The sequence below is a fragment of the Apteryx rowi genome, unplaced genomic scaffold, assembly GCF_003343035.1.
Source record: "Apteryx rowi isolate R43461 unplaced genomic scaffold, aptRow1 scaffold_127, whole genome shotgun sequence".
NCBI classification, from domain to species: domain Eukaryota; kingdom Metazoa; phylum Chordata; class Aves; order Apterygiformes; family Apterygidae; genus Apteryx; species Apteryx rowi.
The window spans coordinates 945,468-958,225 of record NW_020447497.1 but is presented as its reverse complement, the minus strand read 5'-3'; the positions used below and the strand labels follow the sequence as shown (position 1 = coordinate 958,225).

The following is a 12,758-nucleotide window of genomic DNA, read 5'->3' as shown; positions in this document are numbered from 1 at the left end:
AGCTGTTTGTTTCAAGCCCCCCCCCACTTTTTTTTTTTTTTTAAAGGAATGGCTTCCACATCTCAGAAGTGCTGTCAAAATTTACAAGCTTTCAGTGAATCAAATCTAAAGACTGGCATGGTAAGACCACCCCTCTGAAGGACAGAAATACCTGGACAGAGCTAATTAAGAAGAGAAAACTGAGAGGTCTGTGCTGAAAATGATCTTTCATAACATAACTGAAAATCACCTTTCTTAACAACTAAATGCTTTGGAAATTAAAAATAAATAAATATCACCCACAGCGATTCATTTCTTTTCCTTATCTTCTGTCCTAAGAGACTATTGTTGCTTTAGAAAGGGTCAGTACTGCAATGTTAATGTCCTTGGCTTATTTGGATGAGATAAACACCATAAACTCTTGAAGTCAAGGAGATTAAAGTCTCTAAAAAAAATACAGAGGGCTAGTAAATAGAATGAAAAACATATTAGCTTGAAGTATTATTCAAAGGTTCTACATCTGTCTCAGAATTCAGAATGAATTATGAAGGTCTTTTTGAGATTTGTCACGCTCTCTCGTGCCACCCAGCCACCATCAAAAGGTGACTGAAGAAAGAGGTAAGATTTCAGAACAAGACAAAAGGCACTGAGTAGCACTGAGAAAAGTCAGCACTGTGCCAGCTGAAAGATGATCAGGCTGAAGGCAAAAGTTTCTTCTTCCTTCCAAATCTTTAATGTTAACTATGTAAATAGTTACTTTAATATAATATACATACCGATTATTCACAAGATACTGCTCAATAACATAAAGAAGCTTCTGGGACAGTTGAAAGAAAAAGTTTCCTTGACTTAATTTTATTCTTAAAATTGTTAGTCTGGCAATGTCTATGTTTACACTGTCTATCCAAACAAACTTTGAAAATAATACAGCTTCAGAAAAAAAATTGAACAAATCCTCCCCACCCAAAACTATCAGCTGATACTGTTCTGTTGACAATCACGTCACACTAACAAGAATCAAAGTCTTGTCTTTTTTTAAAAGYGCTGCACAATGCCTTCTTCATTGGTGCCTGAATCCAAGGGAAGCCATTTTCCCCACTTCTTCTAAAATTGCGTCTGTATTATTCCTGCTATGAATAGTAGAAAGAGCTAATTTTTATTCCCGCAAAGGGAACACTTTCATACAGCCTTTCGAATAGTACTTACTCAAATACGGTGGTTTGTAAGGCGCTCGTGTATTAGACAGCAGTCCATCCAACTCCTTCCTCTCCAGAGTGTTGTGAAGGGCCTTCTCTTTGCCGAAGGTGGAGAAGGACCTTTCTGCCCCAGGCTGGGCTTCTGGTGTTTCAAACACTTCAGTGTCTGGAACGGAGTCCATGCCAGGTACGTGCAGATTGCTGCGGTAATCTGCAGCTTGGCGTCCATCGGATGGAACAAAGGAAGGCATCCAGCACCGATCTGAGTGGCCCAGTGCTTTACATTCCTCCGTGCAATTGGAGAAGAGATCCATGCCTGCAAGCATGAGAAAAAAAGAAACTACAGATATAAGCTTCAGCATCATGAACGGCTGCTGACAGGTAAGAAAGATTGTGCCAAGAGAAAAGAGAAGAAGGAAGAGAAATCTCGGAAGAACTTTTTCCACTACCTTTATCTCCTCAATAAAATATCTGATTGTCCAGTCTTCATAATTCAATGACACCAGCTAATAAGCATATATAAATGCCTGAATGTCATACCAAAAAAAAAAAAAAATCACAAGAAGGGTATTGATGATTCTATCACACAATCTCTTGCAGAGCTTACTGTTTAGAACCCATTCAAATAAGGATTGGTTCAACTTGCAGGTGATGGCTGGGGTTCAGCAGTTGAAAATAATTGTTTAAGATCATGAAGGAATTTTATTTTAAACATATCTCTGACCAAAGACATGAAATGCCCGGATGGAGGAATTGCAGATTTCATTTATGAAAACGAAACATCAGTGATTCCTATAAAGGAACTATCTGTGCATACATTATTACACAGATAGAGCCTACATTAAAAGCAGGTCTTATGAAGTAGAAACACAGCTTTTAAGTGATCAGGATGACTTAAATTAATCATTTCATCATTCTTTCAGAGATAGTTTTCATTGTTACCGCAGCAGTCCTTACTATCATCAAGCCATTCAAATAATGGGACAGAATCCTATAGTAAATTACTGTAATTAGTGGTACAAAGGTAGCTGTAGTCCGATGTAACATGGCTGTGGATACTATTGACAAAATTGTTAATGCTTCCGCTATATCAGCACACGCTTGTCCCTGCCAACACAAAACCGTTTGCTTACAAATCCTTTAATGCTATTAAGATTTCAAATGACAAGCAATACTTCCATTGATGACCTTCAGATCGGCATTCCAACAGAGTATTTCCTAACTGTGATTCACTAAGTCGTTGGATTAGATTTGTTTTGAGAGAAATGGTATATGAAATCTTTGGCATAGAGTAAAATAAATACTAACATCTCCAAGTTGATATTCAACAGTGTACAGAAGAGCAGGACATTAAAGAAATATCCTTTTCTTGTATTTATGAAGAGAACTGGATGTCTTAGAATAGGTATATGTCAAAACTGAACTAAATCTGTTACAACTATTGCATTCACAAGCACTGCATTAGAATTACAAAAAAAAAAAAAAAAAGCCACAACTTGCAAGAGAAATAGGAAAAAAAAAATCAGCATCTGTAACAAGATTCATGTAATGTAGCTCATTCACCAGCCAACTCTGTAAAGAACTTGATTAGCTTGATCTCCAATGTGAGGATTACTATTAAGAATTCTACGACTGTTCTGAATCATAATTTGATTTATGTTAGAAATATTTATATGTCATCTCACACTACAGAAAACAATCTCTTCAGCAAGCAGGAAATCTCTGAGTTATCAACAAGTGCTCAAGAACTGAAGGCAGTCACTTAGACAAACAGAAAAGGAAAAAATGAAGAAAGAAAAAAAAGCTTTTTATCACAGATTAATCTCACTTTATAATGACTTTTTAATTTTAAATTAAGTAATATACAATGCTAGGTCCAGTTTCGATTATAACCTTGCATTGATAACTGGTATGCAGAAGTCTGGAAATAAATTACTGATCAGTGAACTGTTGAAGAATGCAAACGTGAACTGCAGATATGATGAAGGAATCAGACGAAGAACGGCATGAAAGACATACAAATAGCATAGTTTTAAATTCCATGATGGTAGTATCTATCACTGAAGTGAAATCAAATGCTGAAAAGAAAGGTTTACATGCAGGCTTCCAAGAAAGAAATGAATATAGAGCAATGCCTATAAAATGGTGTGTGCGTGTGTGTGTATGCGTGTCATATGTATAAAACTGTCTGAATAAAAATCTCTTATGYAAGAAAAGACATGTTTTATAAATCAAGCATTTTTGCCATTCAGAAAATTTAAGTGACAGTTAACATAAAACAWTTTTTTCACTTTTTGGATTTCCTAGAGAAGTTGCATGTAAACAAGCAATAGCCTTATCTTTAATAGGAAAATGATTACAGTTACATTTCACTAAGTTTTTCAATGGCCACATTCATTTAACATTTCCTGACTTGAAAGAGAGCAGGAAAAAGACAGAAAAACTTGCGGATAAATATTAAATTGTATTCTTTTGCCAGTGGGGAAGGAGAATTTAAGATATTTATTCAAGGATAAACCCATTTTTTTCTTCATGGATTTTTATTTCCCATGGAAAATTACCCTCTATTTTACTATTTTGGTTTCATATCAGCTGCTAAACTGCAAAATGTCTCTATCAAAATATTATTTTTTAGTTCCCTTCTGAATTCTGCTTGTCTACTGCAGTGCACTGAATAGTATTATATAACAGCTTATTATAAAAGAGATGTTATAACCACCATAAATCAGGATTTTACATAAACAACGTAATGAAATTAGGCGATATAAAATGTAAGCTTGTACAACAAACTTTCTCCCCCTTTGAAGAATAGAGGAACTTCTAAAAGAAGATAAAAAAAATCTAAAGTATAATATCCGCTGCTGGAACACACAGGTAGCATGTACACACCTGTTCAGGATTAGAACAAAATGTTCAGAAAGGATTGGGCTGGATTTTTCTCCTACTTGAGTCAATCACAACATTGCCTAAGAGTTTAACGGGTGTTGAATCAAGCCCTTGGCCTTAATATCTCGAGAGAAAAATAAATTCAAATTAGCACCCTGATTTTGAAATCCCTGGGCACTTACATATATTTTCATTGACTACGATACGGATGCTGGCTATTCTCCTCCACCTTTTTACTCTGGGTGATGATAAATCATTCTCTGTTTTTAACTGAAAAACATTCAAAAAGGAGGGGGGGAAAAAGGTATTTTCTATTTTCCAAGAAGGAAGGATATAGCATGGTAAAGGAAGTAAGACATCCAGCACAGGACTCCTTCATAYGCCAAGAATCATATTCTTGATTTATAACAGAAGAAAGGCTCAGCAGTATAACACTTCCATCTCATCTCCCTCATAAATCTGGTTATATGTATAGTCTTTCTGAATTAAACTATCCATCATAATTGCAAGTTTACATTAAAGAAAAATGCTTTATATTTTTCATTTAGTTATCATATTAGACCTTGCATGCAGAAAAACTGAGATTTTAAAGGTGAGTCTGAATTATGAATTTCAAATGTCCTTCTCAGATACAAATAGATAGTATAGAGTACTGAAGTGCTGAAAAATGATAAGCACTGCACTATTCTAAACACAGCATACATACAAAAGCTCATGGCAAGGGCCAGAGTTCATTACTAATCCTGCTTCATTCAAGTCTTATTACTAGATAGGCCAGTGGGTAACATGACTTTGCAGATTTTGAAGAAAAACAAGTCCTTGCTCCCTCTCCCCCCCCCCCCAGCCAAAAACTAGGAAGGAGTTAAAGATTAAGTTTTATATCTGTATCTGAATTTCCTGAATTCAGGTGTTTTGAACAAGATACTTAATAGTGTTGCATTTCTAAAGCATATTCCTAATTTGTTTCCTTTTCATATTTCAAAGGGAGAAATATCAAAATTTCTATGTGCATGAATTCTAATTGATTTGAAAAGACTACTCAGATTAAAGAGAAAACTAAGCCTAAAATAATTTTTAAATAATTTATTCTTTCTTAACTTAATTATGGGAGAAGAGCTGTACACCAAGCCTTTAGACTAATGAGTGAACATGTTCAGATATATTGCTTAATAAATAACGTAATAAATAGTGCAAATGCAAATAAAATGTTGATAAAATATTTCCATAGTATTGTTACTGAGATTTTTTTTTCCAACGTGTGCCATTTTCCTCATAACTTTGACTTTTGTTTAGAATTAAACGGCATTTGTCATTTCTCCTGTTGTAGCTTTCTAAGGGTCAGATGGGAGACAAGCGTGACTTAGGGAACCAGGACTCCTGCTCAGAGTTCCATTACCACATCAACCATCCATTTGGTTAGATTACCTATGAGCAAGTTACTCACTTCCCTGTGATTCATATTTTCCATCTACAAATGAGGATAATGATTTTAACCTCCTTTGCAGAACACTAACTACTGAAGAAAATGGACTTTCTATGAAACAGACTTATTATCATTCCTTCTTACGAAGTAATTGGTGTGCTGCCTTACATAAAACTGACTTCATTCTCATGAGAACATGAATAAAGACTTAAACATCTTYGATATTCAGCTCTTCCAAATCTTAACTTCAAAACCCTATCTGGACCACTGAGATGTGAACATTCTTAAGCATGCAGCCCAAGGAAAGAAAAAAAAAAAAACTCAGCTAAAGTCAAAGCACTTTTCTAAGACATTTTTATGTTCACTCATTTTATCCGAGACAGACTCTTAGCCCAAGTGATCTTCAAAACAGGATTTAGCTGTCACGCTGCATAGGCTCAGAAGGAATACTGGTTTTCTCTGGCCCTTTATCACTAAAATTTCTTCTTTTGACTTCTCAGATTTTTCTTCTCATGAACACTGAAATATCGTAGCCCTTATACATCTCAGCAGTAATGCATACTAACCCTCTTGGTTTTTACTACAGCTGTACTGAAAAGGTGTGAAGTAATGTTTCAACCTGTGCCTTTTTATTAGACCCCTGCGACATAAAGCCCTCTAGAGAGAGGAAGTCTAATTTTAGACCTCAGGCTATCACAGATGCATACTGCCCAGTATTGCGCTAAGTAGGTTATAATATAGGTTGGTGCATTTTACTGTACATATATTACAGTACATTTATCTTCACATGTAAGATATTCCTTCCTCAAGTGTATCTGAGTGATCATGCCAATTCAGTAAAAAAGGTGAAACACAGATAACATTGTGAAGAACCCTGCATGTTTGAAGTGAGAAAGCAGAGTAACTAGTGACCAACAATATGAAAGAAGTTGATGGCATGAGTCCAAATCTTAAAGGACAGGTGTCTAATCATATGATTTAAACACATACACATGCAGAGTATTAATTGGCACCCAAGYTGGCAATTTCAGAAGACAGGCCAAGAATTTAATAGACCATAGGAAATAAACTAACTTCATGCTTAGAAACGACTCCTACAGAACATGATTGAAATACAGTGTGCTAATGACAGGTAGTAGTATCGTATTAGTTGCATTTGTTCTACAACAACACCCCCCCCCCCAGCTTTTGTCCCCCAAATCTTCAGACAGAGAAGAGCACTAGTAAGTACGGCACCAGTCTGGGGTTTGAGAAACCCCTTCCTCTGTTTGCCAAAAAACTTCTCGTATGACCTTAGGAAAGTCATTTTCCTACCCCAGTCAATGAAATGCCTAGTCAATCCATGAAAATTAAGCTCCTGAGCACTTTGGAAATCCCACTACTTGCCATTCTCCACCAAAAGCAGATGACAGTCCTTTCCTAGTTCACAAATATTAAGGTAGGTAAGTAGGTAGATAATTATGAGGATTTCAGGTGCGACCTTAATGGGAACAATATGAATCCCTTACATATAAGCATTCAGTACATTCAAGCACTTTTCAAGCTGTGATTAAATCACTATTAAGAAAGTATATTCTGTAAAAAAGGGAACCAGATTCTTATTTCAAAACTTAATAATGCATTTTATGGTAGCTACAACAGCTCAGTTCAGAATTCTTCCTAAATGGTTGTATGGGATAAATCTATGACACAGTAATAGATTTTCATCCTGCATGTTTTCCTTCCCAGCTAATAATTCACCATGACTTTGACAGTCAGCTTGATTAACAATGGACTACTGTAGAATAGCTACTTCTATGCCATAGGACTATTTGCTGGTGACGAGAAGGCATGCACAGAACAGTGAAAAGATGTTTTGCAAGCAGAACATGTTGCTGACGAAAACTGGTGAGGGATAAGTTTCATTTTGCAATGTGAATCATCTACTAAATATTTCCAGAAACAAATACAATGCTTTTGAAAACAAATATGATGCTGCATGGTGTTAGGCGACATACTGAAAAAAACAGCCCAGCATTCTGCCATGTTATCAGCCAGAGTGTTTTCCTTTAATTTAGATAGAATTGATTACAGAACACCAGAACGATTGAAAAACTGAGAAGGCACTCCCTCAGACATTTCCTCTAGCCATTCAAGATGAAACAAGATTTACTCTCATCTTTTCATAAGATTCGTTGCGAAATACTAATAGAAAGAGTGAAGTTTTTATATCAAAATCACTTTCTTGTCATCACTGAGGTCAAAGGGCACAGACAGTAGGGTTCAGCACAAAAATTACCGGAAAAATGTATTATATGTATCCCAAAAATTAGAGTAGTTTCTTTAGATATTTCTATTTAATTACCTATTTGAAACTAGCATTTAAAAAATTGTTCATGCAAATTATTCCCAAAGCACTGCAACAATATATTAAATTGGAAGACCTGTGTGTTTGAGGTTTCAGTTCAAGCTGTTAATCATGAGTAGACCAAATCTGTCAGCTTTCATTAATTCATATGTAATTTCCACTTAAGACACAGAAGTCCATCAATCACATCAGATTCTTGAATAATTTGAAATTATTTTAAAAGCATGGAATAAATTTTTTTCCTATTTTAATCAAATAGAAATAATAAAGAATTTACCCAGCTAAGAACTAATGTCAAGTCTGATAATAGTTCCAATGTTTGTATCTGAGATAGACTACTTTTAAAATTGAGAGAAAGAATAAAGAGGAAAAACATGACAATAACAGCACTGGATGCTTCTAAAATAAAATAGATTTCAGTTGATGTGCAACTACATGATTATATTCCCACCATCAGTCAAATCTAGCCCCTTCTGCAGATGTTTATTCTTTTCTCTCCTGTTTGGGTTCTTATGGTTCATTATGTTGAGGGACTAAACTGATTGAAATGTTCACCGAGATGACTGCTGCAGTAAAATGCGTAAAAAAAAATGTAATGCAGGGAGGGCAGGAGGAGAGGGAGCTTTTTATAACTCAGTAGCACCGATTGCTGCATCAGAAACAGTGCAAAAGAATGGGTGGGGAGGAGGCTAAATACATGGCTTTTTAAGACAACAATAAATCATACGCCATATATAGGCCAAAAATGAAAGAGGCTCTGTGTTCAGATGTAAACTTCTGGCAAGACCTGGTTTGTTGTCAGGTTCCCAGACACAAAATAGACACTCTGTTCACTTAGCATGAAGCCCTGCAAGAAACAGGGAGCTCCGGAGACTCTTGGCTCATCTCGAGTCTCATTAGGTCTGCATATTAATGACTTGCAGCAATATAAAGGGGCCCTGTAGCGGCCTCCTTTTCCCCTGGCGCCTGGGTTTCCCATCGTTAAGGGGACAGTGACTATAGCAGCAAGAAAATAGAGGATGTTAACAGAGCAAGTGGGCAAGACAGCTCTGGTATGACAGTACTGAGCCCCTTCCCCTGATATCTTTTAAGATGGGATCAGGGGAAGAAAGGATGGAGAACTGGAGACACTCAGGCATCATTTTGTACAATATTCTCATAGCAAATCCCTCTACATGACTGAGCACAGGAACAAGGGGCAAGAAATCACTGTATTGAATCAAGACATACCAACCATCAGAGACTGTGGTAGGGAAGAACACAAAAGCATTTCTGGCTAAAATGTAGCATGAGGGTGAGAAGGACTTGTAACGCACAGATGCTAAACAAATGTCCCTTGCAAAAGAAAACTGACAGTATGAGAGCAAAGACAGCAAGCCGCACACACAGGAATAACACTTCTATATGATTCAAATCATGATATCATGATTTTAAAGTAAAGCTTTTAAATATATTTCTTTCCTTTGTTACGACTGAAAGAAATGTACTTAAGAATCCCTCACCCTCATTAGCATGGAGATCACTTATACTATATGGTCCCCTAATTTGAATTAAAAAACAATCCTCAGAAAAATGCTAAGGTATTAAACATTCAAAGCACCCAATGTGTCTCCACTGATCCCCAGCAAAAATCCTCACAGTCTGGCTGTCATTCAGCCACGGGGTTCTTTCTTTCCCTTGGGAACTCCCCCTTCACTTCACACTGCCATGCCAGCCAAAGTCCCTACTGAACAAAGTTGCCTAATGCTTTGAAATCCTGCAGATCTGCTGTTGAAAAAACTGCACAGTAAAACATACCACGAACTTTGTTTTACTGTGCAGGAAGTTTTGCTACAGCCAATGATGCAGAATAACATACTAAAAACTCCCAAACCAAAAGAATAAAATAAACTCTGTCCCTTGAAAAGGGTTCAAAATCATCTTCTTGCACAGGTTACTGTAGCAGTAAGCTGACCTAAAACCAACCCTCCATAGAACACGCTCACATTATTTTATGCCACTGTTGTATTATATTCCTATATGTGACTTCTCTTTCTAGTCCCCTTACTTAAAGATCTACTATTTCCATTCTTTTATCAGACTTACCAGAGGATTGACCTCGATTAGTGGCATCATGATCACTGTCTCCTTGCTCACTGTCTCCATGACCACTGTCCTTAGAGCTTACTATGTCTGCTTCCTGGAATGCAGAACTAGACACAGAAACATCTTTACATTAGAATAAACATGAAAGAGGAACTCATAAAACATTCTTCTGCCATCACATGGCCAAACATGGTGCTGCATTCCCCCACTCCTGCATGTTGCACTGCTTCTGCAGAGCCACTCTGTCCATCATAAACAAAACTTGTATTTTCGGACATTAGTGATCCAGCTGAAGCAGGCGGTAGCCATTATTACTCTGCCTGGATTTCATGTAATTGTTATGAATAATTTGGTAGCACTTACTTAAGCTGGACAGCTAAACTTTCACTCAGAGAGGTCAATATTATCTGGCAGAGGCTACAGAAGGATTCCTAAGTATATTAAAGCATGTTTTAGACTAATACAAAATGAGATTTTGCTCTCTTGTCAGGTGACTTTGAAACAGATTCAGAAAAGTCATAATTCAGAAAAGTGTTTTATTTAATATGTCTACATACATTCATTTTCCCCATTGCTTCGCTACTATTTTATGCCTGCAGTAAACATATTTTTGCATCCCATTCACACTTGCTAAAGCACACGTTAGCAAAACAAGAGTAAGGAGCTCATACCTGTTTACCCGTCGGGGTCTATCAACTAGATAACTGAGCTCGGCACGCTGATGTTTTGTCTGTAAAAAAGAAAATTTGGGGAAACATTTGAATTCTTGATATTTTTGTACCCAGCACCTGAAAATACACTAGAGCAGCTCACCAGATTGACTATAAATGGGAATGTTTAGTTACAACTAGGCCTACGCAACCTTTTTCTAGGACTTGAGGAAAAAAAAAACAAATCAAAAAACACTATCTACTCTTATTCACACATATGTGAAAGCATCAGGGATTTATTCTGAGTTCTCTGCGATGAGATTCTGACACTTTTTTTCCCCTCACAGTGCATACTGTCAAACATCACAAGGACACCCAAAAAAGTCAACAAAACTATTTCTGGAGTTGCCATACTACTGACTCAGAAAAACTTGGTGTACTCTGGTGTTCAATCTGTTCTTAATTTCAGTGTATAAAATGGRGGAGACAGTATGGTTATGGCGCCCTAAGGAAAAAAATACACTGAGACACACTCTAGCCCTCAAAAAGGCAAGAGAAGATAGAGTTTTACATACAATTTGAGGAAAGGTCAACATGACAAGCCAGTATCAAAAAGCTTACTTTAAAACTTAAACTGCTTTAGAAAATACCATTCAAAACACCTCGGCCAAACCGGGCAGTCTTCAGGTTTCAGTATTCAACATAAAGAGAGAATGTGTTTTTTTCATTAGTACATAAGCAGAGAGGTACCGAGAGCATGTATTGCTAACACAGTAGAAAATGATTAACAGGGGGGTATTATGACACGGCATACATATGGTTTGATAAGAATTCTCTACACACTAGATAAACATGTTGTCTCAGTATTGTGTTAACAAGAGGGGACATTAAGTCTTTGCATATAATTTCATGGAAATTCTTGATGTTTTTCTTTGCGAACTCAGCTTTGGGTTATAAAGAGCTGTTCAGATAGAGTAAAGAAAAGTCAATTAATAAACTCTAATTCACAAATTAATTAAAGTTCCTGCTAACTGTAGAGATTTTCACAGTCCCGGAGGGGGGGTTCCCCCAAAGCCTGTTTTCACAAGCAAAGATTTCAGGAAGAAAAGAAACACACAGGCTTAAAATTTTGCCTCGGAAGACCCTGTGGTTATTCTCCACGTCCTTTCATTACTGTGAACTGCTGCCGTTCCGCGACACGCAGCACCCCGCCCCGCGGCACACGGCCGCGGAGGGTCCCTGCGCCCCGGCGCTGCTCGGCGGGGGAAAGGTGCAGCGCGGCGCCGGCTGCGTTCAAGCGCGCACGGCGTGAGCGCGGGGCTGCCGCGGCTGCCGAGCCGCTACCCGGCGCCTCGCACGGAAGGGCGGCGGCGGCTCCCGGGAAGGGGCAGCGGCGTGGGGGCTACCCTGCCCGCCGCACCTACCTCCCCCCTCCCGCCTCGGCAGGCGGTTAGAAACACGCAAAGAAACGCGGGGGCAGAAGCAGTTTAAAAATAGAGGCAGTGCCGGCCCGGGTGCGCAGCGGGGCCGGGGAGAGCCCGCGGCGCAGCTGTGACAGGAAGGGCAGCGGCCGGGCCGGGCCGGGCCGGGGCGCGGCCAACGGCCGCCTAACGGTCGCCAACGGCCGCCGCGCGCGGAGGCGGGGGAGGGGGGCGCCCGGAGCTTACCTCGCTGGACAAAATGCTGCCGTTGGAGATGATGTCGGGCTGCTGGTCGGCGTAGCCGGTCACGATGGCCCCGCAGGGGTTGTGCTCGGTGTCGGTGCTGCGGGAGGGGCTGCAGGGCTTGAGGAACATCAGGTCGGTCTTGGCGGACTCGGGCGTGAGGCAGACCTGGTAGCAGTAGTTCTGGTTGTGGTGGTGGGAGCCGAAGCTGCCCGACTCCTCCACGGGCACCTGCGCCGGGTTGCTGGGCACGTTGGAGCTCTGCACCAGCATGATGTCCGACTTGCTGAGCTTCTTCTTGCGGGCCCGCGCCTGGCGGCTGCAGCAGGGGCAGCAACAGCCCAGGCAGCAGTCGCTGGCCAGGCAGGTGTAGATGTTGAGCTTCTTCTCCTTCTGGCAGCGCACGGCCAGCACGATCATGGCCAGCAGGAAGATGAAGGACACGGAGCCCAGGGCGATGATGAGGATGAGGGTGAGGTCGAGCGAGGTCTCCCCCCCGGAGCGGCTGGGGCGATGCTCGCCGCCGCC

At 39.4% G+C, this 12,758-nt stretch overlaps 1 protein-coding gene across 1 annotated transcript in view; it reads right to left on the bottom strand.

Annotated features, from left to right (window-relative positions):
- Positions 1-12,758, bottom strand: part of PCDH10 (protocadherin 10) — a 31,238-nt gene that overhangs the window by 16,320 nt on the left and 2,160 nt on the right. Inside the window, exons 2-5 of the mRNA XM_026055874.1 lie at positions 12,234-12,758; positions 10,588-10,646; positions 9,917-10,023; positions 1,186-1,491 (exon numbers count right to left, since the gene is read on the bottom strand). The exon at positions 12,234-12,758 is cut by the window's right edge and continues 34 nt beyond it. Coding sequence (XP_025911659.1) covers positions 1,186-1,491; positions 9,917-10,023; positions 10,588-10,646; positions 12,234-12,758 — 997 coding nt within the window. The remainder of the gene's footprint in view (positions 1-1,185; positions 1,492-9,916; positions 10,024-10,587; positions 10,647-12,233) is intronic.